This window comes from Macaca mulatta, chromosome 2 (assembly GCF_049350105.2).
Source record: "Macaca mulatta isolate MMU2019108-1 chromosome 2, T2T-MMU8v2.0, whole genome shotgun sequence".
Taxonomy (NCBI): Eukaryota; Metazoa; Chordata; class Mammalia; order Primates; family Cercopithecidae; genus Macaca; species Macaca mulatta.
In genome coordinates this window covers 81,798,102-81,824,047 of record NC_133407.1, presented here as the reverse complement: position 1 = coordinate 81,824,047, position 25,946 = coordinate 81,798,102, and the positions used below count along the sequence as shown (strand labels likewise).

Below are 25,946 nucleotides of genomic sequence, written 5' to 3'. Positions count from 1 at the left end.
CTTAGAAGCATACTTAGAGCTAACATGCTATACAAGAAAATATACTTAGAAATGATAAAGAATCTGTCACTCACTTTACTTCATATACAGAATTCTGTGAGATTTTGTTAAATTAGTTTATCAATAGCTTGTTTTAGAAATGCTAAGTTTAAAAAAATATGGCCGCTTCTAAAGAAAGATGGAATTGTTTAAAAGTAGAGATACTCTATGGGAAGATTTTTAAATGTGTATGTGCCCACAAAAACTTAGGTGTGAATTAATTGCTGACCATGTGGATTTAGAATCTGTTTTAAACTGGATGTATTTAGAAGATACTGAGTCTTTATTGGTTGTGGTTTTAGTAAGTAAGGAAACCAATTTTAGTTTTTGACCAGTATAGCTATCTTGAGAATTAACTTTGGAATCTATATGGATGCCTGGGGCTGGGCTTTGGTTCTGTCATCTTCAGAAGTAGTCTCACTCTTCCAAGTGGGCCACATGATCTGTTTGTGAGCCTGATTTTTCATTTGGGGGAAGTTTTTCTTTTCCTTTGTAGAAGAGAATTGGTTTCTATCCTGAGGAAAGTAGTTGCCCAAATAATTAACAAATAATAGATACTGCTGATTCTTCTTTCACTTCTTTTTTTATTTCAGCTAATTTTCCCCAGCATCCATTTGCCATGTGGCTACTTCACTAGAACGAAGGCAAATTCCTTTGTCTCATTCTTGCTTCATTTGAGTTAAACAAAAAAACATAAAACTTAATATTTCTTATAACCTAAAATGCTTGTCTTACAGAGCTCATCTAGACACTTAATTTTGTTGCTAGGTATTTAGAAAACATTATATGTCATAAAAAGGACACAGCTATTATATAATTTAGAATTGCTTATTACTGTTTTAGAGTCTGGTTAATATGACTCTTCTCTTTACTTACGAAATGGGAGTGTTTCCAAACTGCTTTGACAGGCCAAATAATAAGCTTATTTGTGTGATTAGTTATATCACCTTTCTTAAAGTTTTCTCTGCGTAATGCCTATAGTTTAATCTCATACCAGAAAATGCCTTAATGATCATTTCTTTCTGCTTCTCTGGACTTTGTAAATATCGTTTTGAGCTTTGTTTTTTAGCTCTCATTCAGTGCTGTTTGTTTTCCCTGAGTAGTCTACTCCCAAGCTTTTCTCATAGAATGAACAAACTTGTAAATTTTGTAATCTCTTTTGTATTTTGTTTCTTTCCAGTTGAGATAGGCTTCCTTCCCTCTTTAATCAGGGCATTTATATTTACTCCTCCAGTTTTCTCTTCTCTTTGTATATCATCTTGTTAACCATCCTGTTCAGACTATGTTAGAGCTTGTATGCAGCAGACCAGAATCTCAGAGCTGTTATCAGAATGAAAAATTACCTTCTAATTTTTTCTGCATTAAAAAGTTATCTACGGGAACAATTCTTATTTTCGATTTACTGCAGGTTATCTTCTTTAACCCTTCCTTGCTATGGTGAACTGCCTTTTGCAGAGATCAGTTTGTCCTCTATTTATTGAAGTGTGAATCCACAGTAGATTTGATTTTTCTGTAGGCATATAAACTAGGAATCATTTTAAAAACATGACTATTTACTAGTTTTTGTAATATCAGTATTGGGACTTGTTTATTCTGTAGTATTGAGTGGCACGTGATACGTTTTCACCAACCTTACTGTGGTCAATTTTTGTGCAGGGTGTTTTGTTTTGAGTTTAGCCGGAGAAGTGATGCCAGACACTTGCAAGGTCAGTTGGGACCCATGTGCAGAAGTCCTTGCCGGTACTGACAGCTGCACTGCACTTGCTTCTGGTGAGGTGAAGCTAGCTCAGCTGACTGGCTAGCTCAGTGTCAGCTGGTGTTTGTTTTGTACACATCCCTGGGATCCAGGCATTTTACCAAAATAGATGTTAATGTCAGAAACTCAGAACTTTATCTCAGTATACCTTGAGCACTTAAAACTGTTTTTAAAATATATTTTTCTGTAATGAGTTTCTGGAAGCATACTTGCTTCCAGTTTTTCTAAGTCACTTTATTTTTTTATTTCTATACTGATGTAACTACTCTTTTTTTGTGGTTAGCTTAAGAAAGTTGTGATCTAAAATGCATTCCTATTTGATCATGCTAATTCCCAAAACACTTTTTGTTCTTTATTATTTTGCTAATACATTTACTGTCCACCTACAAGAGGATATGTGAGGAGGAATCTCACAATACAGAGGAACAGGAATGTGCTACATATTTTCCTCATGGAGAACTCCTTGTTTCTATTCCCAAATGTAGCTCTTATAGTTCTCATTACTTCTCATTGCTCCTGTTTTCTGAATCTAAGTAAGTCCCACCCTATCTTTCTCTCTCTTCTTTTCTTTCCTGTGTTCTTGTAAGTAAGACTGAAGAGAGAAGAACATTAGTTCTTTCATAAAAAGAAGGATGAAGTCACAACTAGATGCAAGATTAGTCAGTTTTGTCTGCCCAGTTTTGTTGAGCTACCTCTGGGAAAAGAAAAGGGGCTTTTCTATGGTGAGTAATCCCATTTCAACTATAGTTTCTTTTATAAGATAAATGGGCAAAAACATAAAAATTTTGTAGAGGATATTGAAATATGAATTTTTCAAAGTCTGAGAAATTATTAAAATAGAAATTGAAAAGCTAGTTGTTATATAGGAAACGGTAAAGATACAACTAACAGAGGACATGAGAAAAAAGCAAGAGAAAAAATGGACACACAGCTGTACACAGGAAAAAATGTTTGTATTACTCTTACAGATAGCTCTTCTGTAGCAGATTATATTTTTGTTTATTGTATATTTACTAATTCAGTCCTTATTGACAAATATTATGTATTCAGTACCTATAATGCTTTGTGTTTTGTGCTGGGTTGTAAGACATAATCTTACATAGACAAGAGGATGATACATTTGCAAGTAGAAAGGATAATTGAACTAGCAAAATTGTGGCATCCAAAAGTGTAATGTAACTATTTTCATTTTTCATTATCCTTTTCTTTTTTTTTTTTTTTTTTTGAGACGGAGTCTTTGCTCTGTCGCCCAGGCTGGAGTGCAGTGGCGCGAACTCGGCTCACTACAAGCTCCGCCTCCTGGGTTTACGCCATTCTCCTGCCTCAGCCTCCCGAGTAGCTGGGACTACAGGCGCCCACCACCTCGCCCGGCTAGTTTTTTGTACTTTTAGTAGAGACGGGGTTTCACCGTGTTAGCCAGGATGGTCTCGATCTCCTGACCTTGTGATCCGCCCGTCTCGGCCTCCCAAAGTGCTGGGATTACAGGCGTGAGCCACCGTGCCCAGCCGTCATTATCTTTTTCTTTGTGTTTTCCCTTAGAATGCTGATTTGAATAAAATAGAAAAACTTAAGCTGTCAGTTTTTATGTGTATTCTTAAATTCATCTTAAAATTTTACTGTCTCTCAAGAAAGCTTCCATATTTTTGTATTCTCTCGTCTCAGCTGCTTAATTCATTACCTTTCCTATTGGTTTCTTTACCCTTAATGGGTAAGTTTGTTGAGTAATCTGGAATTGAAAATTTGGTAGCCAGTAAAAACATGTGAGTTTCAGGTAGATACTAGCATTGTTACCTGCTAAAGCACCTGGTTTAGACTGAGAGCTAAAATATTGGTTATATGGCAGGAAATTCACCAGCAAGCTCATAATTTCAATGAGAATTGTTTTCTTAACGAAAGTGGAGACAAGCCCAGTGATACTAAGATTTGAAGTTGAAGTTACAAGTCAAGCAGTGTAATACATTTCAGCAGCATTGCAATAGATTGGTAATACAATATTGAGAGATTTGATCTGTCCTGAGTGAATAAGAAAAATATTTTAAATGTACTTGTCAAGTGAAGGTTAAAAGTGGTACTTACTTGAGAAAATATTTCTAGGTTGTTATTTAAATGGCAAAACATTAAATTTTTGTTTCCTCTTTACCTGTATGTGAAGGATGTATTATACAGAGATAAGTTCATGAGGTATAACTAGTTAACCCAAACTGTTATGTGGCATGCTTTGAAGTAACACCATAGTCCTTTTTGTGAAGGAAGTATTATATCTAGACTTTGTACATTTTTACCTCTTATGAATTATTTCTATAACATTATTTTAGAGCAAGAATTCCAAGCAAATTGCTTTACCTGGAGTTTGAATTAATTCTTATTTTCAGAATGCAAATACTGTATTCTTCAAGAGTGAACTCAAGACTACCATAAATAAATTTCATTTGTTTCTCAGCCTGTATTTCAGATTCTCAGACCCAGTGAGAGCATAACTGTGACTGTTAGGAGTAATGTCTAATTGTTGTATATTTAATTCTAACTTCCGTCCTCTGGTCAAATTCCAGGCTGCCAGGATATTGCAGATGAATTCAGAGCACAGGAGATTGATGGACAGGCCCTTCTCTTGCTAAAAGAAGACCATCTCATGAGTGCAATGAATATCAAGCTAGGCCCAGCCCTGAAGATCTGTGCACGCATCAACTCTCTGAAGGAATCTTAACAGGAACATGAAACCTTGATAAAACAGCAGTTTTACTCTTCTCATACAAACTTGTAAGGTAAAGGCCTAACTTGGTCTAGAATATGACACTTACTGTAGTGGATAGCCAACCACATTGGGATTTCCACATCAGATACTGACATTTCTTCTACAGGTGTAATTATTCATCATACATTTTCATAATTAACAAACATTGGTAAAATTAATTTTACAGGTTACATGAAACATTGAAAGACTTGTTATAGAGGGCCATGATATTTTTCAAAGAAATGTGTTACACTAGATAATTTTTTTAAAGGTGATGTTTATCATTAATATAAAGAATCCTTTTAAAAGTAATTTAATGATTTACATTTCTCCTCTTTTGATTCGATTTTCTTATACATTTTTTTCTACCCTATTAGTTTTCTAAAGGTTGTCATGAGAGGTATGTTATGGAATAATTTAGTAGTCCAGTGACAGAATCATATGAAATCAGTGTACATTTTTTAAAATATGTCTTTTAGACATATGCTTTACCTATAAAAAAGGAATTGTGTTCTAGTATGAACAATACTGATCTGGAAGTGAGAAGAGTTAGTTCCTATTCCAAACTTGACCAAGAATTTGGTTTGACTGAGAAAGTTTTCCTCTCAGTTTTTGTACATTTATTTAGAACAGTGGTTCTCAGTGGAGGTCAGTTTTGATCGCCAGGAGACATTTGGCAATGCTGAGACATTTTGGTTGTCACAGCTTGGGGCTGGGTTTAGGGGAGGGTTGCTACTGGTATCTAGTAGGTAGAAGCCAGAGATGTTTCTAAATATCTTATAATGCACAGGACAGCACCCCTCCACTATCAAGAATTATCGGTTCAAAAATGTCGGTACTGCCAAGGTTGAGAAACTCTGATACAGAAGGAGTGATAAATACTGTTTTCACCCAAAGGAATACTTTTAAAAGATGGAGCATACTAAATATATATGATGAAAGTATTATTCACATAACATTCATATTCTGCTGAATAATTTTTTCTAGTTTAATCATACTAGTAAAAGAAAAAAAGATCTACAAATTGTCCTATAAAATAAGGACTAACATGCAAATAATTTAACTCTCAGAAAGTACTAATTCATTCTGATTATCTTTCATACCTCTGTGCTCTTCTGCAGTGATGAAGGCATAATGATTATACCTATGAACTAGTGCATAGCCTTTTCTGGCAAGAAAATAGTTTGTAGCAGATATGTGGTTGCTCTTTGGATTTTTTTCTAATGTTGAACATGCTGGGACTAGCTAGAATGTACATTCCTACTTCCTTTACCAAACGTTTGCATGCTTCCTGCAAAGCACTTACCAAGTGATTTCTCTTAAATCACCAGATATAATTTTGTATGTACATGTTTGAGGAAAAAAATTTAAAGCAAAACCTTTTACTGAACAGTGTTCTATAGAATTATGACACTAAAACAAAATTGTTTGTGGAAGCCCTGAAAGCTTTATAGTCCTGGACATCAAAAATTTTATTTGAGATGATGAATGTTTTGTTTTACTCTTTTCTTATATTACCACGATTGAGATATTTTAGTAATTGAAGGAACATACACAGATATTTGGCAGAAGTCAAGTAAGGAGGGGAAAATAAAGAGTCCATGAGTTTCAGTCATTTTCACTGCTCTTTTCAAAAAGATTGTGTTGAGCTAGTAGAAGACTAAAGATGTCACTGAAGACATCACAGATATTATATTTATCTTTTGGCTTTGTGTACATTAGAGAATGTTGATTATTTTTATACAAAAATACAGCGGGTAATTTTTTTAATCTTTAGATGCCTCTTGTTTGAATGTATGCTTTGTGGAATTCTTTGTGTAGTAATGTTTTAAAAAAAGATGTTTACTGATAGTTACATGTAGGATTAGAATATGTAATATAATATAAGGCTCATGTTCCAGACCTACGATAGCTTGTAGTCTATGTTACATATTTCTTTATATCACATTTTTAATCATTGGATTAAAGTTTCAAGGAAAGCTAGGTACTCTATAATCGGTTTTCATTTATTAGCAGTTAATCATCATGACAGAATTGTCATATGCTTGACTTTTCCCCTCTTCTTGGAATTTCAGAACACAATACAGGCTAAGCATTAGTAAGAGACGGCTCACAGTATGAGGGAGGGAGGTGCAATGGAAAATCTTGCTGGAATTAAAACTTCTCATAGATTATCCACAGTTAATACAAAGTTTATTATTTGGGGATAGACTCCTCCAGCAATAATGATTACCTCCCATAACGATATTACTGTGGCCTTTAAGGTATCAATTTTGAACTGTGTTGTAGGCTCTCTTTTTATTTATTTGCTTTCCTACTAGCAGCCATTCTGTACTTATTGAAAGCCCCTGTGCCTACTGCTGTCTTAAAAGTTTTCAGGAGGGGCTTACAGGAGGGTTTTCTATTGGAGAATACCTTATAATCTTAAATCTAGTCCAGATCTCTGTTGTCCCCACTCAGAACATACCCAGAAGATGCACTTGCTTTTTTCAAGTGAGTTTTTATTTAAAAATGGCTTGTTTGCTATCACATTGGTACAGCTATTTCTTCCAAGATGAGTTAATCATCTTAATTTCAAAGCTTCAACTAGGTATAATGGATATATAGACAACACTGAGCATCCACCTCTCTCCTGAGCTTTAAAGCACAGTTTCAGTATGATATAGGTGGGGAGTATAATTGTTTTCATATCCTTTCATACTACTACTAATAGTTCTAGGATTTTGACTGGGGAGAGGTAATGACAAACAGGGAACATGAAGGTTCTTCCTACTTTTGCTACCTAAGTTTGCATTTTCTGACTTCCTTAAAGTGTTGCACTCTTTGTCCCATTGGGATAAAAAACCGTTAAGTTTGAAATTTTGCTTTAAGCCTTGTGTTCCTAGGGAAGTTAAACAACTAAGAGAGCTGATTTGTGAAAATTATTTTTTATATGACATTAATATTCATCAAGCCTTGTGTAGGCATGTGTAAGACACAGCTATGCAGCTTTGAATAGTCAATATAGTATGAGATAGAGTGTTCCAAATCCTGTCATTTTTTAAGTAGCGTATTATTGCCCTGATGGTACTGTTACTTTGCTGTTGAATGCTCTAAACAGAACTTTTTAAAAAGGTGTGGTTTAAGAGCAGTCACCCAGGAGTAGACAAGGTGGAATGGGAGGAAAGAAATGGTAATGCAAAAGCTTGAGCATGGGAAGGGTCAGAGGAGGAGGCCATCATCCTTGTTAGCTTAGCCTGCTTCAACACTGAGCACATTTCTGCACTTTTGAAGTGAATATTCATGTTTTACTTAGAAGAAATAATTTCCTTTCATTAGGGATCCCAGTTGATTTTTGTTTCCTGGTGTATCAAAATACTTAGAACTATGAAACAAGTATTATTGTGATCATGCCTTTGAATAATTTTTGACATAGCTTATCTTCATATATCAAGTATAAAATTATAATGAGACATCTATTCACAAATACAAGTCTTAGATTGAATTGAAATGTGTTACATAGTGCCCTGTCTCCCACTGACTTGTTCAGTTAAATGTCTTAAAGTACATTATGTCCATCTTCAGGCTTTTGGTTCCACAACGGCACAAGTATGGTAGGGAGGCAATATAGTCTTAGGCTATATGCCTATATTAAATGTGTATAAACGATTTTTGAAAGAATACATTATTATAGATGTATGTGAGTGATGCTGACCTGACAGCCATATCCAGTGGATGAAACTGACTGGACATACTGTTAAAATATTTTAAAGATATATTTTCAACCAGAACAGCCTGGTTATAGTTTGTGGTTTAAAGACTCTCACCTTGATGAATTGCAGGAACACATGCAGCCTACTGGCATTGAGCATTAGCTAATGGCATGAAAGGGCCTCATCTCACTACCTCTCTTAAGGCCTCTAGCTCAAAGAAAACTGCATGAAAACTTATTTCTTAGATCTTTGTCTCAAAATCTTTAGCGAGGATTTTGTACTGGGGCTAACTTGATGAAGGGAGGCAGCTGGGGCAGGACTTTCTGATACCTGACAGTCATGTTCCAGAGCAACCTTTGGGCAGTGGAAACTGGCCCATCTATGCAAAATGATTGCTCAGTCTGTTTCTTGTGTACTACATATGTAACTAGCTGGGCCCTAAGGAAGGTTTTCTAGGGGGAAGGATAGGGAAGTAGAGGAGGAGACAAGTAGGAGGAACAAAGCATTCCAGACCCAAGAGGATAGAAGTTATTTAGGATAGATATGGCCTACATCCATAGTTCAAAATAATACATTTTAATTGTTAGATGCCAGTTATAAATAGGCTATAGTTTTTATATGTCAAGATTTACCTGTAATCAGACTCATTCTTTCACTCTCTATACCCACTATCTCCATGCTTAGGAGCATGGATATTAATAGTTCCAATGATATATAAGTTAGTGATTTTTGATTTCCGAAAATTTGACAACCTTTTATTATAGTTGGAGAATATTTGTCAAAAATTCAAAGGTTGTTGTAATTGAGTTGCCAGCATTACAGAGAGTTTCCATTTTCAGATACCACAGTTGAATCACCTCTGTAGATTGTTACAGAGGCATTTTAAGATAGTATTTTATTTGTTAGGTTGTATCTCAGTCTAAGAATTGGGAAAAGAAAAGCTATAGGTTTCTCTTTCCTAGTCTGGATTTCGGTAAACACAAGCCTACCTCTGCTTCTTTGGTTCACAGCAGTGTGGATCATGAAATGAACTGTTTACCCACATTCATCAATATTGGTATTTTATAAATCTACTTAGAGCATTTAATTTCATCTCAAAGATTGTGATCCAGTTTAGATAAGCACAAATACAGTATTAGGAAAAGTAAATATGCAATCTTACTAAAATTTCAACTTGTTAAGCTGTATATCTTAAAAAAAAAATTATTTGGGGCTGGGCATGGTGGCTCACACCTGTAATCCCAGCACGTTGGGAGGCTGAGGCGGGTAGATCACCTGAGGTCAGGAGTTCGAGACCAGCCTGACCAATATGATGAAACCCCATCTCTACTAAAAACACAAAAATTAGCTGGGTGTGGTGGCGTGCACCTGTAATCCCAGCTACTTGGGAGGCTGAGACGGGAGAATTGCTTGAACCTAGGTGGCAGAGATTGCAGTGAGCTGAGATCGTACCCCCGCACTCCAGCCTGGGTGACAGAGCAAGACACCGTCTCAAAAAAGCAAAACAAAACAAAAAATTCTTTGGGAAGATAGGTCCTCTTTTGTTAGAAGTTCATAAAATGTATCCTTACATAGTTTTGTTCACAGTAGTTACATAAGCTTTCTTCAAATAAAAAAAGTTTAAAATTAGATTACCTTCTTTGGAAAAAGAATTTCCTAAATTTTTAAGAATTTTCCAAGTTTTACATATTAGTTTTTAGAACCTAATCCATTTTCAAATTGTACTATGAGAAAGCTTTTTTTAAAAAAAAAAGTTGTAAAGCATTAATACAAATATAATTATTACCATCACATTCCAGAGAATATGGCTTTTTCTAAACTTTCAATTTAGAAAACATACATTAAGGGGGAATCTCTGCCCTCCTTTTCAGCTCTGAAGACCAGCTTTTCTACTCAGACACATGCACACACCCCTTCCAAGTGTCATGTTTATGGGAACGTTTGGGAAATGTTTTCCAGATGTTTTATTTTTTCCCTTTTATAGTTTGTTGACATTTAATCTTATTTAAAGATGACAATTTTAATCTGAAATGTTAGAGAAGAGGTACAACATAATGAGGTTCTAGCTAGCTTTCTACTTTTGAAAAATATTTTTTTTCTACTGCTTTTTACAAGTACTGGTTCTCTCAGTGATACTGGTGGTGTTCAGTATGAATCCATAGAAAGAAAACAAAACATGTTGTTTAAAAGAAGCAGAGTAATGAATTTCAGTTTGGAGAAAACCAATATAATTTTAAAACACTGTTATACTAACATAGCAAGGTTTTAATTAAATATAAGAGTAAGGTAGTAAGTTCTTTTAGAGCACCTGTTTAAATTTACTCCAGGAATCATCTTAAGGATTGATAGTCACCATCATTTATTGACCTAAAAGTTATATTTCATGGAATATTATCAGTGTTAAATCCAAGCTTTGTGGAGCTTTAACTGACGATGGTGAAAAAGTTGGTGTTCGTGAGAGTGGTGGGGTGTTTAGTCATCAGTGAAGTTAAACATCAACCTGTTTTAGAAAGAATTTTTTAGTCTTGCTTCAAGTAAACCAGAAGTGTCTAGTATTTAAATCTTTATTTAGAATGCTTCCCTTAAAAGTATTTTTTTGTTTTGGGTAGCATTAAACAGTAAATAATCTATTTCAGTAGTAAATAATAGATGAATTAAGATGATGATGAATGAGGATTAACACACTGGTCTGGAGACTGGGGTTTTATGTCAGTGGGTTAGCTGTGTGTGACATGTTGGGCAATTACTCAGCTTTTTTAACAGCTTCCAGATATGCAATATGGTCCCTGTACTACTCAAAGGTTGATTTTGGTTTAATTCATCTTTGAGGTACCTCCCAGCTCTAAAACTATGATTCTAGGCCATGTAATGGGGTTGCTCCTACTTCATTCTCTTTCCCTTTTTAAGGGTTCGGTTTAGCATCCATTTCTTGGGTCACCTACAATCTTTGTTCTCCTAAGGATTAAAATAGAAAATTCATACGTAACAAGCAAATGAGGACATTTTCCTAAATGCTCCTTATTTGTTAACCACTGAATATATGAACACATATGAATATTGTCATTCATGTACTTATATTCATTTAGCAAACCATTTGAACACTTATATGTGCAGTGTGTGGTGATCATGACATGAGGAACTAGTAATAAGTAAAATCTTCCCCCCAAAATTCATTGTGGCTTAAATAGATATGAACATAATCATTACTACTTAATAAACTGAGAGGGAATCTTAATATTAACTTGGAACTGGGAGGGAGTATTTTTATGCATTGGGTAAAGGGTTAGGCTAGATGACATCTAAGGGGTCTGAGTGAATCATATCATAATTTTTATAACACATTTCACATACTAAACATCAGTTGGCCCTATACCTGATTAAGTTACAAAATTTAGGAGACTTAACATTAAGGACTTACAGGTTGAGACAGCCCATATTTCACGGCATTATTTTAACACTTGAATCTGTTCCAGAGTTGTTGCTATACAAGGCATGTGGCAGAACAAAAAAAAGCTGGTGTTGATATAAGAGCTTTTTACCCAGTATTGACAGTGTAGCAACCTTTTTTTTTTTTTTTTTTTTTTTTTTGAGACGGGGTCGCTCTGTCGCCCAGGCTGGAGTGCAGTGGTGTGATCTCAGCTCACTGCAACCTCGCCTGGATTCAAGCGATTGTCTTGCCTCTGCCTTCCGAGCAGCTGGGATTACAGGTGCCCGCCACGACACCCGGCTAATTTTTGTATTTAGTAGAGATGGGGTTTCACCATGTTGGCCAGGCTGGTCTCGAACTCCTGACCTCAAGTGATCCACCCACCTTGGCCTCCCTAAGTGCTGGGATTACAGGCATGAGCCACCACGCCTGACAGTGTAGCAACTTTCTAAAACTGAAAAATCTCAAAGGAGATCACTGGAACAGACTCGTTCATTTATTTTTTGTTTTTAAATTAAGATGACGCAAAATAAATGTTACTGTATTTTAAGCTATTACAAATATCCACCTTTTAAAGATACGTAAGAAGCAGTAATATTCTAGAAAGCACATACATACAAAGGGCATCCTTTAAAATGCAGAACGGGTAAACATGAAACAGTTCCATGCTTGAATTGGTAAGTATTTGGGGGATAAACATTGAATGGGAGAATCATTTATTGGGTTAAGGTCCCTTCCTTGTCACTCTGGGATGCTGTGAATCACATTGTACTTCCTATTGACACAGCTTTACATGTCAACATCAGTTGATACTAACATTCTCCATAAAGATATAGAATGAAAATACCTATTAAAAATAGTTTATCATTCTTGTGGCTTTTTGTTTGTTTGTTTTGAGACAGAGTCTCGCTCTGTCACCCAGGCTGGAGTGCAGTGGTGCGATCTCAGCTCAATGCAACCTCCACCTTCCCAGGTTCAAGCGATTCTCCCACTTTGGCCTCCCAAGTAGCTGGGATTACAGGCATGTGCCACTATGCCTGGCTAGTTTTTTGTATTTTTAGTAGAGACGGGGTTTCACCATGTTAGCCAGGCTGGACTCAAACTCCTGACCTCAAGTGATCCGCCCATCTCAGCCTCCCAAAGTGCTGGGATTATAGGCATGAGCCACTGCGCCTAGCCTGTTGCAGCTTTTTAAAGCAGGAAATATCCAAATAAAATGTTGGGTTAGAATCTATATTAGAATCTTTCACACTTAATTGAAAACGGGAAGACTATCATCTAAGTAGCCAGATAATCTGGGTTTCAAAAAATTATTCCATGGTACTAGTTTAAAAAATACTTTTCAAGTGTTTTAATTTTTAAAGTATAACTAATTTTTCAAATATTTTATGCTGTTAAAATGTGTATTACATAAATACTTTTTGTATATGTATTAAATTTCAAAAAGTCAACTGAATGTGCAAAGATGATATATAATTTTGGATGTATACATTTAAACTAGATTCCCAGTCCTCTCCTTCAAAAACTTGGTCTTTGTTTTTCCTATAGGGGAAAAAGTCAAAATAAGTTCCAAAAATTATCCTCAAAGTAGTAGTATGCTTGTAGTAAATGAAGGTTGGATAGATGGATACTGACAATGGTGGCAGGCATTTCAAGCCTTTTATTAAATTAGTACTTTTTGTCTTCTTCCTTATTAACATTTTATTGTTAATTTTAGCAAAGACCAATTGTGATAAACTGGTGTTTTTTGGATGCTTCAAGCACATGTTAACCAATTTTGTAATTCCTCCTTTTGGTTCCTCCCATTGTTCTAAAATAGGACTTTCGTATTATTAAAACCTCAAAAGATGATCCACCCAGGATGAACAAAGATCACCAAGGGGAAAGAAAACATTTTTTATCTTTACAGAAAACAAATGTTAAGATTATATATAGATGTATTCTTTACATTGGATATTGTATTAGAGTCCTCCTTACAAGAAATGAAATAGTTTTTAGCACTCTTAGCATTAGAGTTCCTAGATTGGTGTTGATAGCTACAGTTTTAAAATGTATAACCTGAAAATGAAGGTTAATTTTGCATTGTAAGAGCACATTTGATCTATGTAAAAAGTGTCCATTTGGTGTATTTTTTTAAAAAAGAGAAAGCACTTTCATATTAAGTAGCATGTGTATGAATTTAGATTTTCATATTTGTTGTGTCTGTATTCAGTGAAGTAAATTGAGCATTTAAATGTTTGTTGATGGCAACATTAACTATTAAATTAAAGCACCTTATACTCTGCTGCTTAACTTGCTTGTAATTGCACCTTTGTTACCTGCACATTTTCATATAGAATATTGTTGTAACATTGCTTCATGTGGGTCTGGATGGAAGATTAGTGGGCCTACAGGATCATTTATTTATATTGTTTATATTATAATAATATATTGTAGACCAGTTGTAAGTTCATTTCTTTACAAATAAAAGCCTCTTCCATTTGGCTGGTCTATTGAATAATTTTTTTTCTTAAGCTTGTGAGACATGGGGAATCCTGTGTTAAACAAAAAGCTTAGTGAGGTTTGAAATGGTTTTAAAATCTCCTGATTTAAAATCTGCAAAGAGTTTTAAGTCTTTACTGATTAATTTCAATATATTTAAACGTATTTCAGTCCCATATTTGGCCAACTAGAAGGCAATATATTTAGAGGAAAAAGTAACACAGAGAAGGAAAGAGGGCCGGGTTTTAATGTTTTAAACTGTTTAAACACACCCTGATGTTCTCTTGAACATAGGATTATTTGTCCTAAACTTTCGATATAGTTGGCTCTCTATATGCATTTGGTTTTTATAGAATAATGTGATTTTTATTCCTACTTTCTCTATTTTTTTTTTTTAACATTGTAGCATCTATTATAGGGGTTATTTCTGTTCCCTACCATGTCTTCTGTTAACAGACCTGATCATAGAGAGGTGGACATATGATTGAAGACAGGTTGAACAGTCATTCCCTGGGACTATATATTTGAAGTTAGGAGATGCTTTAAGTTGGAATTATGAAAGCCCTGAGCTGCTGGCAGCCAGAACACCCACTTTGTGGACACAAAATGGAAACCAACAACTCAAGAGAGATTCTCCTAGTAGTTTACCGAGTTGTCTTTCCAATATCCAGCTTGTTCTTAGAATGGCTCAGGTTGAGTTTGTATTACCTGCTACTCAAAGAATTCCTCACTGAGTGCCCAGGAGCATTTCCCAACTTGTCTTTATAGATGGTTAATTAATTAGCTAATTAAAGAGACTTCTGTGCTCAAGTAAATGGGTTTCTTCTTCATTATAGCACTGTAAAGCCTTAAGATGTTCATGGGCATTGTACATTTTCAAGTGAAAAATAATTAAGAAACAACATTCTTCACATTTGACTCTGAAACAAACCATTCTTTTTGAGAACAGTCAGTGAAAGGCAGTGTAATATAGTGGTAAAGAGCAAGAACTCTGGACCAGAATTCTGGGTTTGCATCCCAGCTTCCCCAGTGTCTAGTTGTATCATAGTGAGTTTCTTACTTCATTGTTTAAATTTCCTCATCTGTAAGAAGGGGATAATAGTTCCTGTCAGAGTTGCTGTGAGGATTAAATCAGTTGCTGCATGTGAAACACTTTAAGATGGTACCTGGCACACAGGACACATTTCTTAAATCTCTTTGCCATTATTAGTGTTCCATAGCACTTGTTTTAGGACATTTTTTCAAATAATGGAAAGTAATCCATTTGTGGATCATGAACTCAATTTAGTGGATCAAAACCAGCATTTAAAAAATGACACTAAAAAACGTATTTGCATGATATGTAAGGGTATTGTTATGACATGTAAACATAATACATACATGTCTATGGGTCATGATGTTAAAAAATATATCTTACTATAAATATAAAAAAAAAATTCAAAAGCCACCAATTCAGGAAAAGCTAGGTTTAGATTTATGCAATATAGTATTTATAAATGGGTGATAAAAATACCTGTGTAGCTTAATTCCTAAAGTAACATAAGATTATTCTGCCACTCATATTGTTTTACTCCAATGAAGCAACTCTGCCCATCCACCGGGGGAGGTTTGGCAATGTCTGGAGACATTTTTTATTGTTTCTACTGGGCATGGAGGTGCTACCAATCAGCGGGCAGAGAGCAGGGATGCTGCTAAACTGCCCCCCAACAGAAAATTAACCAACCCCAAATGTCAAGAGTGCTGAGGATGAAAAACTCTACTTTTACATGTGATACATTGCTAATGTCATTATGATGTGACATGCAAGTATGTGACATACAAGTTATAATATGAAAACGAATCTGCTGAATCATGGAAAGGGACCTAGTCATTACTTCCAGTTCCATAAGGTGAGCAACCAGAACTCTCTTCTTCCAGGAATATTTGCATTAAGAACAGAGATACACTTTTTAAAATTAGCTACATTTAAAAGAAGCTAATCTTCCTCTTACACTGAACTTTATACCAAATCATTTTAAGAACAATTTTTATTTTCTTGCTTTCATTTGAACATTTAATAAAAATGTTTTGGTTGGTATCTTAAAGTTGTCAGTGAAATCTCAGATTTACATAACAGTTTGCATCCAGTAGTATTTTTGGGTAACACAAACATCAGTATGGCCAAATGTTAACTCATTTCACTTTCTGTGTTAATAACAAAATAATATTTGTAATATACTGTCCCTGAACAACTATAAAAATTTCTTGGAATTATTTCGTTTTTAAAATAAAACACTATTTAATAAATAGTATCATAGCCCCAAAAGACATATTGTGAACAGTATCAAAGTTAAGGGGCAAAAGCTTTAGTTCAGTTTATTTTTTAATATGTCCTGAGTTCCTTCTGTTTGTAAAATTATGATCTTACTATAGTCGTAACTTTTAATTAATATTAACAAATCATTATTGATATAGGCTTTTCAATTTGCTCAAGATTAGGAATTGTAAGTGGAATGAAGCAGCACTTCCAGTTGACAAATGGATCCAAAGGTAATCCAATGTCTCTTAAATTAAGCTTGTGACAATTAAACCAATACACTGTAGCAATAAGAAAACTATTGACAAAGTACAACCAGGGAATATTCATCTCAATATATGCTGGAACCTGAACTTTAAGTAAAAGAATGATTACCTGAAGTAGTACAAATGGTAACCAGGTACTGAGAAAACAGACAATGAGCTTGGATAAGAATATTTTTTTCGATCTCACAGTATAATTGGAGTGGGATGAAAAAGGAAAATATAAGATAGTTTCATTCATATAGGAAGTTACCCTGACAGCCTGTACCAAAGTAGTAACTTCTTCCCAAGAGGTTATGAAAGCTACAAATAAAATCATCACCATGAAAAATGACAGCCAGTAACTCTGAATGCTGACATAGAAAGGACAGTGGTGAGAATAAGCATTCTGTGGCTTCAGGCTTTGGTAGATGGCTGGGTCTCCCAAAACATAAGCAAGGACTGAAATCCAAATTAAAATTACTGTAAAGAAATAAAATAATTTTTGACACTTAAATGAAAGCTTGGTGGTTTTAGAGAAATTGAGGCAATAATCTATACAAGCTATCAGGAAAACTGGATAATGCAAAAAGCCATAAGTAAAGGAAATAATTTGAGTAAATAGGCAGATGTGGTATTTAGTAAACCTAATGCTTAAAAGTACAAAATCCCTGAAATACAATATAATGGAAATGTTTACCAAAAGTAAAAGATCAATGAATGCTAGTGAAATGCAAAAATATTCCATAAAATTTTGACAGGTGTTTTTTCTTCTCATTCCTAGTGTAAAGATATTTAATAATATTTTCCCAAGTATGATCAAGAACAGCAGACAGTTAACATCTAGGGGCTGGTTGGTTTGACGTAACTGGTACTGAAAAGAGCAGTTCTCTGAAGAGAGGGCAGTCATATTTTTACTTAAATTTCAAGAAGACCTGCTGAAATACACATGATAAAACACTGCTTCTTTTATTTTCCGTCCCTGAAAAAAAAAAGTGAAAAGAAAACCTTAATGTTACCTATTTTGAAACTTTACAAAGCAAGCACCACTATTCTTAAAAGCCTAATTCAGTCATTTCCCCAAATAATTAAATATATGAATAAGAATTATATGTCATATAATACAGAACATAAAAATTAATGTGTATACTTTGGTCATTTTTTTGAGACCCAGATGGTCCAGAACTCAGAGATTTTTAAACCAAAATGTTAAATATAAATTACTAACTTCTATATATAAGTACAGGTTTTAATAACTTAGAGAAATGGTTTTATCTACCAGGGCCAAAACTCATGCCTAAAATAGAAGCTTGATAGCAATATGCAAAACAACTACATAGAGCTTTTAATCCCACCTCACTCTGACTCCAGACTGCATGACCCCAGTCCCTTTTGTCAGTGAAGTTTAGAAGCTATGCTTTTGGGGCCCCTTAACACAGTTTTCAAAGTTTTTAGTTGCAGGATCCTTCAGATTGAATCTTTTCCTGAATCTCTGAAAACAGATGGTTTCAGCTAAAAATAATGGAAACGGCCGGGCGCGGTGGCCCAAGCCTGTAATCCCAGCACTTTGGGAGGCCGAGGCGGGCGGATCACAAGGTCAGGAGATCAAGACCACAGTGAAACCCCGTCTCTACTAAAAATACAAAAAAAAATTAGCCGGGCGCGGTGGCGGGCGCCTGTAGTCCCAGCTACTCAGGAGGCTGAGGCAGGAGAATGGCGGGAACCCGGGAGGCGGAGCTTGCAGTGAGCCGAGATCACGCCACTGCACTCCAGCCTGGGCAACAGCGTGAGACTCCGTCTCAAAAAAAAAAAAAAAAAAAAAATGGAAACATAGGTAAAGGAAAGAAAGAGAAGTGTTTATCTTCTGGATATGATCTTTCAGTTAATGGCATGTGGAGAGACAAGATAATAGAGGGAAGGAATAGGGACTGAGTATAGATACATGAGAACATCAGGAAGCGGTAGGTAAAGGCAAAGGAACAGGAGTTGAGGCTTCAGTAATACATGCATTTGGAAGCAGGAAAAAGAGATGATGAAAGAAGTCAGAAGAAGAAATCAGGAAAGGATTGGAAGGAAAGGAAGGAGATTCAAGAAACACATCCTTAAAAAAAAAAACAGAGTTGACCCAAACTTACTTCTACAATACTATTCAATCACAGTATTTATAAATAGGAAAAAAAAAAAAATGACAAGAACAACAAACCCAACCACAAATGTCAACAACTGGAGATGGGTTCAAAACCACACAGGTTGGCTGGGTGTAGTGGCTCTTGCCTGAAATCTCAGCATTTTGGGAGGCCAAGACAGGAAGATGGCTTGAGCCCAGGTGTTGGAGACCAACCTGAGCAATATACAGAGCTCCCTCTACCAAAATATATATATATTACCTGGGCATGGTGATGCACACCTGTGGTTCCAGCCACTGGAGAAGCTGAGGTGAGAGGATCGCTTGAGCCTGGGAGGTCAAGGCTGCAGTGAGCTGCGATTGTGCCACTGCACTCCAAGCCTGGGTGACAGAGCAAGACCCTGTCTCAAAGAAAAAAAACAAGAAAGAAACAAAACACAGGTTGAATATCCCTTATCAGAAATGCTTAGGACCAAAAGTGTTTTGAATTTTGAATGCATCCCTAATCCAGAAACCCACACTTTCATTTGAGCATCAGGTCAGTGCTCAGAAAGTTTTGGATTTTAGAGCATTTCAGATTTCAGATTTTGGATTAGGGAGGCTCACCCAGGGATATGGTCATCTTTATGATATGCAGCCATTAAAAATGTTTCTCAGGATAGGAGGAAGACTTGGTTTTCATAGTTTTCACTCTACCTTCATTTGTTAAATTTTAAGCCTTGTGAATTTGGTACACGTTAAAAAAACGTCATGATAAATTTCCACAGTATGTTTAGTTAAGTGAAATGCAGGTTACAAAATTATGCAGCAACATGTCATGTAAGAAATTATACATGCATAGAAAAAGGCTAAAAGGTACATATCAAGTTATCAATACAGTAGTGTTATACTTTGTTTCCCAAACTTTAAGGAAAAAAATGGAGTACTGAGTCTGAAAACTGAAAAAGTTAAATTTGCCTAAAAATAGGTCACTGATGATTAAATAATTTTGTCTGAAGGTAATCAGTGTGACAATAGTGAAAACATGGAATCAATCCAAATGCCCATTAGTGACAGATTGGATAAAGAAAATGTAGTACATATATACCATGGAATACTATGCAGCATAAGAAAGGAGATCATGTCTTTCACAGGAACATGGATGGTGCTGGAGGCCATCATCCTTAGCAAACTAACGCAGGAACAGAAAACCAAATACCACATGTTTTCACTTACAAGTGGGAGCTAAATGATGAGAACTGATCGACACAAAGAAGGGAACGACAGACACTGGGGTCTACTTCAGGGTGGAGAATGGGAGGAGGGAGAGGAGCAGAAAAAAATAACTATTAGGTACTAGACTTAGTACCTGGGTGACAAAATAATCTGTGCAAAAAACCACCATGATACGAGTTTACCTATAAAACAAACCTGCACCTGTACCCCTGAACCTAAAATAAAAATAAAAAATTCACTGTGAGAGAGTTTTGATGACAGTTTTGTCGACAGATTGAACCATTACTCTCATGGCCATAAATCGGTCATAAGATAACTTATTAAGGTATACAAATAATGAATCTACTTACAGAAACGTGTGTATGTGTAAAGGCAATTATAATACAAAATCTATTTTCATAACTATAAAAGACCCAATCAAACAAGTACTTCCCACACTCAAGTTTTTTTTCCCCTGTATTTAAACATAGTACAGTTTAATTTGATCCTATCCAAAAAAGTTGCATTCCAGATTTGATATACAAGGGCAGAGAAACGTAGCTGCCGACTTGACAAATGCCATTGGTCTTGCAAGTGGTGTTGCTTGGATAAAAAAGCCAAGATGAGTAAGACTGTAGGAAGTCCCCCTTGTGCCAAAAATGGAAACAAAAAAGGCTTAGTTTTAAACAACCAATGTTGGTTTAAAATGAGGGTGAGGAAATCGTGTGGATTCATATTTATAAAGACCCATTTTTCAGAAATGTAACTTTAGGATAAAAGAATAGAATCATCTGTCTCACATAATTTTAACTTTTATAACTCCTATTCTAAAGTAAGGAAAGCCAAGTCAGGCTGGGGGTCGTGGCTCATGCCTGTAATCCTAGCACTTTGGGGAGGCCAAAGTGGGTAGATCACTTGAGCTCAGAGGTTCAAGACCAGCCTAGGCAACATGGTGAAACCTAGTCTCTACAAAAAATACAAAAATTAGTTGGGTATGATGGTGGGACCTATAGTTCCAGCTACTTGGGAAGCAGAGGCGGGAGGATCACCCAAGCCCAGGAGGTCGAGGCTGTGGTGAGCTAAGATCATGCCACTACATTCCAGCCTGGGTGCCAGATTGAGACTGTTGCAAAAAGAAAAGAAAAGCTAGGTAGGCAACATCCAAGGGATGTTTTCCAAGTTCCTGTTTCATCACTGACTCTGACCTGTGGAGGCACCTGGAAGATGACAAAAGCAGGGAGGAGGAGAACCTGGAGGAGGACCCTTGTGTCTCCTAGGGGATAAGGAAGGTCCACCGAGGAGGAAGAGAATCAGTTACAGCCACCAAGGCAGGAACCAAGAACCTCTTCAGAAGATGACTGGAATAAAGACGACAAGTTCGACATGGAATATGTAAGAGAATCATAAAGCTAGAAGAAAAATAAGAGCAGGGAAGACAGGCAACTTGAGGCAATAAAAAGCGAAAGGAAGAAACTGGAAAACAAGATTTTAGCCAATTTACAATAGTTCCTGAATACCACGATCATGGAAACCAATCAGAGCTTTCTTAGATGAGACCAATTTTATATACTGTACCCCAATTACCCCATAAACCACTATAAGTGTTCAAAATTCCAATATTTTGTTTTTAAAACAACTCCCTGGAAAAGTCAGAAATCCTTTGATAAGCTACCTGAATTTTCCCTGGAAAAATGTTCACAGTAAATATAGGGACTCAGAGATTTACAAGATCTGGTCCTTTTCCTGCATGATTCTTTAAACTACTTGTGAATCAACTCACATGCAACCTGAAAAGTTAATGCGAAAGTCCTTTTCAAGGTATCTTGCTTTACGATCTGGCCCAGTTTGGAGGTATTAGCAGGGCCTCAGGGAAACAAACCATGATTTCCTTTCACTGACCCAATCTCTGTTTTTCCCTTTGTAACCCAATTAATTCTTAACAACTTGCATACTTACTCTCCAGTGGGTCTTCTTTGACTGATGATCTTCCTATTTAATTTTGCTTTTACTGCCTTCAGTTATGTTATTTTTGGTTCCTTGCATTTCATTTTGATACACCAAAATGCTATGTGAGTAAGCTCTGTGTGAAAGATAGAAAAGAAAACGAAACATTAAGAGCTATCTTAATAGCAAGAGTCCAGTTAAGTGGTTCCAGATCACTGCTTAGAAAAATTGTAGCTTTTCGTGGGACTGAAGCCAGTAACTAACTGCTTACATTCTTAGTTTCTTTCTTGCAAAAGGAAGAAAGGGGATACTTGTATTGAAAGCACATCAAAAATGAAGAGATTGATGCATATACCACATTTACTTAAAGGAATCTTACTTTATAGTTTTCAGCCACAGGATAAAGCAGCTGTCCTCAAAGTTTTTGGTTGCAGGACCCTTTGACCCTTGTTGCATGTTAACATCAATAACATTTTTTAAATGTTATTTAAATAATATGGTAAAAAATTACTATATTTTACCAAACAATAATTTAGTGAGCACAGTGGCATTGTTTCACATTTCACAACTTGCTTTAATGTCTGGTTTAATAGCAGACAGCTGAATTCTCATCTATGCCGGGTCTGTCACGCAGACCCTGACCGAACAACAGATGAAAGGAGTACTCAGACACAGATATGCAGTGTAACAGCAGCTAGGGGGCTGCCCAGCATTAGTGGCCAAAGAAGAGAGCAGCCTCGAACAGCTGGAGCTGCTTGCTTTTATTCAGTACAGACATAATGCCGAAAACCTGGAGCAAACATAATCTGTGGGTAATTCACATGATTATTCCCCCTTCCAGGGAGCAGTCATGCATGTGGATGAGCAAAGGTCGGTTTCTGGACCACACAAGTGAAAAAGCCTATTTAAGATAAATCCCCCTACACGTCCTTGTACCTACTCCTTGCCCTCTGCCTCAAGGTCAGAAAACAGCTGCCTTCAGCTTATTCTCCCCCAAAGCTATACAGAGCCTTCCAACCTTCCAGAAGGCCTGCTCCTTTCCCTACAGTTTCTCCCACCACTCTGACCTATCTACATCTCTCCCTTTTGTTTTTTGCATCAGGTTTTGTTGAAGAGTACAGATGTGTGCAGCAACAGGTTTGACAAGCACAGCAGTTACAGCTGTGTTCTGTCTGGCTTTGCATAAAGGGGTTTGCAGCACATAATTCATCAAATTCTGCCCTCTAGAGGAGGTATTGACTGGCCTCTCAAGTTGTTTTAGCTAGCACTGACCAGTCCCATGGGGTCATACAGAAGTTGTTTGCTATGGCCTCAGTTAATCCTTTCATAAATGGGCTAGTGGCTCCATTTTCTCTAGTGGTTTTTCTTATCTCTTTATAAGTGTTGAAAGTAATGGGTTCATGTACCCGATTGCCTTGTTGATCTTGCATTACCAGGCAGACCAAGAGCTCCCTTTCTAATGCTGCTTAAGACAGGGTCCCATAACTGCAGTGTATCCCTTGTCCTTTTTCCAATTTATTGGGAAAATCTGTCTCCTCCATGGCACCTTTACCCGGTAACGGTGGGACTGAGTGAGGAGAAGGTGGCAGTAGGGTAGATGACGGTTCTTCCTCCCTTCATTTTTTAGGCTCTTCTGTGTAGAGTGGGGTCAAAGCAGCCCTAACTAAGGCCCATAATGTTAAAAGATGTTACTGGGACCCCGTTGCCCTTATGCATGATTGTCATTTAAGATTTCTTCCCACTTGCTCCCAGAGCTCTAAGTCTAATGTGCCTTCTGGGAACTATGGGTTATGGAAAACAAGTTTGCATTAGGTCCCTTAACTGAGCCTCTGAAACCGAGGCTCCACTAGTTTTAAGCAGTTGTTTCAATACTTTTATATGCTGTTTCTGTTGAGCAAATAAGTGTTGTCCCATGATGAAACCCTAGCTTGAAAATTCCCTGGAACTTGGAAATCCCAAGAGGGCTCCAATTCCAATTACTTGCTTACTGCACAGTCTCTTCACCTTTGTTTTCGAGGGTTCCGTCGCAATCCATTGCAGCATTCTTCACACAGGGCACCAGCTGTTGGGTCTGTCCCGCAGACCCTGGCCAAGCAGCGGATGAAAGGAGTACTCAGACACAGATATGCAGTGTAACAGCAGCTAGTGGGCTGGCTGGCACTAATGGCCAAAAAGAAAGCAGCCTCAAACAGCTGGAGCTGCTTGCTTTTATTCAGTATAGACATAATGCTGAAAGCCTGGAGCAAATACAATCTGTGGGTAATTAACATTATTGTTCCTTCTTTCAGGGGGACCCGGGACGGGGAGGTTGCAGTGAGCTGAGATTGCATCACTACACTCTAGCCTGAGCAACAGAGTGAGACAGAGTTGTCTCAAAAAAATAATACTAATTTAAGAAAATAAAAAATTAAAAAGCAACATTCAAATAACAGCAACTGTATTGATTACTGATATCCATAGGATTGTGACTTGACTATCCATGTGGATAATGAAATTTTGTCCCTCCAAAAGGTAAATATAAACTTTGAAGAGTTTGTATTTGAAATGTGGTCTTTGCTTGACATGTATCCAAATTCAGTGGAAAAAAATAAAATGTCACTCAACTCTGTTAATGTTTTGCATTTATTCATTTGCACAGTACAGTTATATTCAGTAAGTAAGAAAATATAGAAATGTTTTTATTTTACTTATTTTTTAAAATAGGTGATATAATTTACATGATACAAAAATTGGGTGACAGACGTGTATTACAGTGAAAGTTACCTGTCCCACCCAATCCTCCAATACCCCCACTCTGCCCAGCGTTGTCTAGCCAGTTCCCCTCCCTAGATACAACCACTATACCAATTATTTGTATATATTTCCAGAGATATTCTAAAGCAAAGTTTTAAAAAGAAATATGAAATTTCCTTATTAAGACAACTAGTGAGAGATCCTTGATTTGTCTTTTCCTGTCTTATTTATACACTGATAAAATCTGATAAAAGAGGCACAAAGGTAGAACACAACCAAGAATTATCAGTGATCTGCCAGAAGCAGGAGTAATTCCCACCAACCCAAACATAAGATTGGTGATAAGGAACGCCAGTGAGGCCAGGCAGAAGACAGCAAGCAGGGGTTATCTCAGGGTAGGGGACAGGTGATTTTTATTATTCTCCTTCAGTGTACAATTAGTGCTCACCCACAGGCCTGCTTCGTCTCTGCTTCTGCCCATGGAGGATTTTTGTTCTTTGATCCCTACAGTGAATGGGCTACCAGGCCAAAACATTTCATTGCAGATGAGTTGCCCTTCAGTGTTGTCTTCCCTGTCGTGGGCTGGGGAGCGGGGGAGGCAATGCATTCCAAATGGCACATTACAAGATGGTGGAGCCTCTGTCAACCTGGGTCCTTGAGTGATCGTGTGAAGCAAAGCCCCTGGCGATTCACAATGGGTGTATAGTATGAGCAAGAAATAAACCTTTATTGCATTAAGTCAATGGGATTTGGCCTATCCTGACTAATGCCATTCCTTATTATTCTCTATATCCTTTGAAATTTTTTTTAACAGGATGTATTATTTATTAAAAAAAGGTACAGTAGAAAAAATACCTTTGAAAAGACACAATACAAATGTAAGAATATCGGTAAAACTCAAAATTCAATTTTAATTTGTAATATATTTGTAAAAGTCATTATACTTTTTAGTTTTTTTCTTCTGATATTCTTTTTGTTTTGTTTTGTTTAGTTTGAGTTGGAGTTTCGCTCTTGTTGGCCAGGCCAGAGTGCAATGGCACAGTCCCACCTCACTGTAACCTCTGCCTCTTAGGCTCAAGTGATTCTCCTGCTTCAGCCTGCCAAGTAGCAGGGATTTCAGGCACACACCACCATGCCTGGCTGATTTTTGTTATTCTTAGTAGAGATGGGGTTTCCATCACGTTGGCCAAGCTGGTTTCGAACTCCTGACTTAAAGTGATCTGCCCACCTTGGCCTCCCAAAGTGCTGGGATTACAGGTGTGAGCCACTGTGCCCGGCCCTCTTCT

General features: G+C 36.6%; 2 protein-coding genes across 43 annotated transcripts in view; one reads left to right on the top strand and one right to left on the bottom strand.

The window, feature by feature from the left end:
• PHC3 (polyhomeotic homolog 3) overlaps positions 1-24,535 on the top strand; it is a 104,396-nt gene extending 79,861 nt beyond the window's left edge. For 20 of the 39 annotated variants that reach the window (XR_013413645.1, XR_013413642.1, XR_013413639.1 and 17 more), the window contains one exon: positions 4,345-6,509. Coding sequence is in view for 18 of the 39 variants with exons in the window: in XM_015131641.3 (XP_014987127.1) it covers positions 4,345-4,499 (155 nt within the window). In the remaining 21 variants the exon portion in view is untranslated. Of the gene's footprint in view, positions 1-4,344; positions 14,129-24,215 lie in introns of those variants that run through there. The other 19 variants (XR_013413649.1, XR_013413643.1, XM_077991669.1 and 16 more) reach the window with 4 other exon arrangements.
• Positions 16,136-25,946, bottom strand: part of GPR160 (G protein-coupled receptor 160) — a 48,981-nt gene continuing 39,170 nt past the window's right edge. Inside the window, exons 3-5 of one of the 4 annotated variants that reach the window (XM_077990172.1) lie at positions 21,940-22,063; positions 19,072-19,194; positions 16,136-17,646 (exon numbers count right to left, since the gene is read on the bottom strand). In XM_077990172.1, the coding sequence (XP_077846298.1) occupies positions 16,558-17,574 (1,017 nt within the window). In that variant the 5' untranslated portion in view covers positions 17,575-17,646; positions 19,072-19,194; positions 21,940-22,063 and the 3' untranslated portion in view covers positions 16,136-16,557. 4 annotated transcript variants of the gene reach the window in all.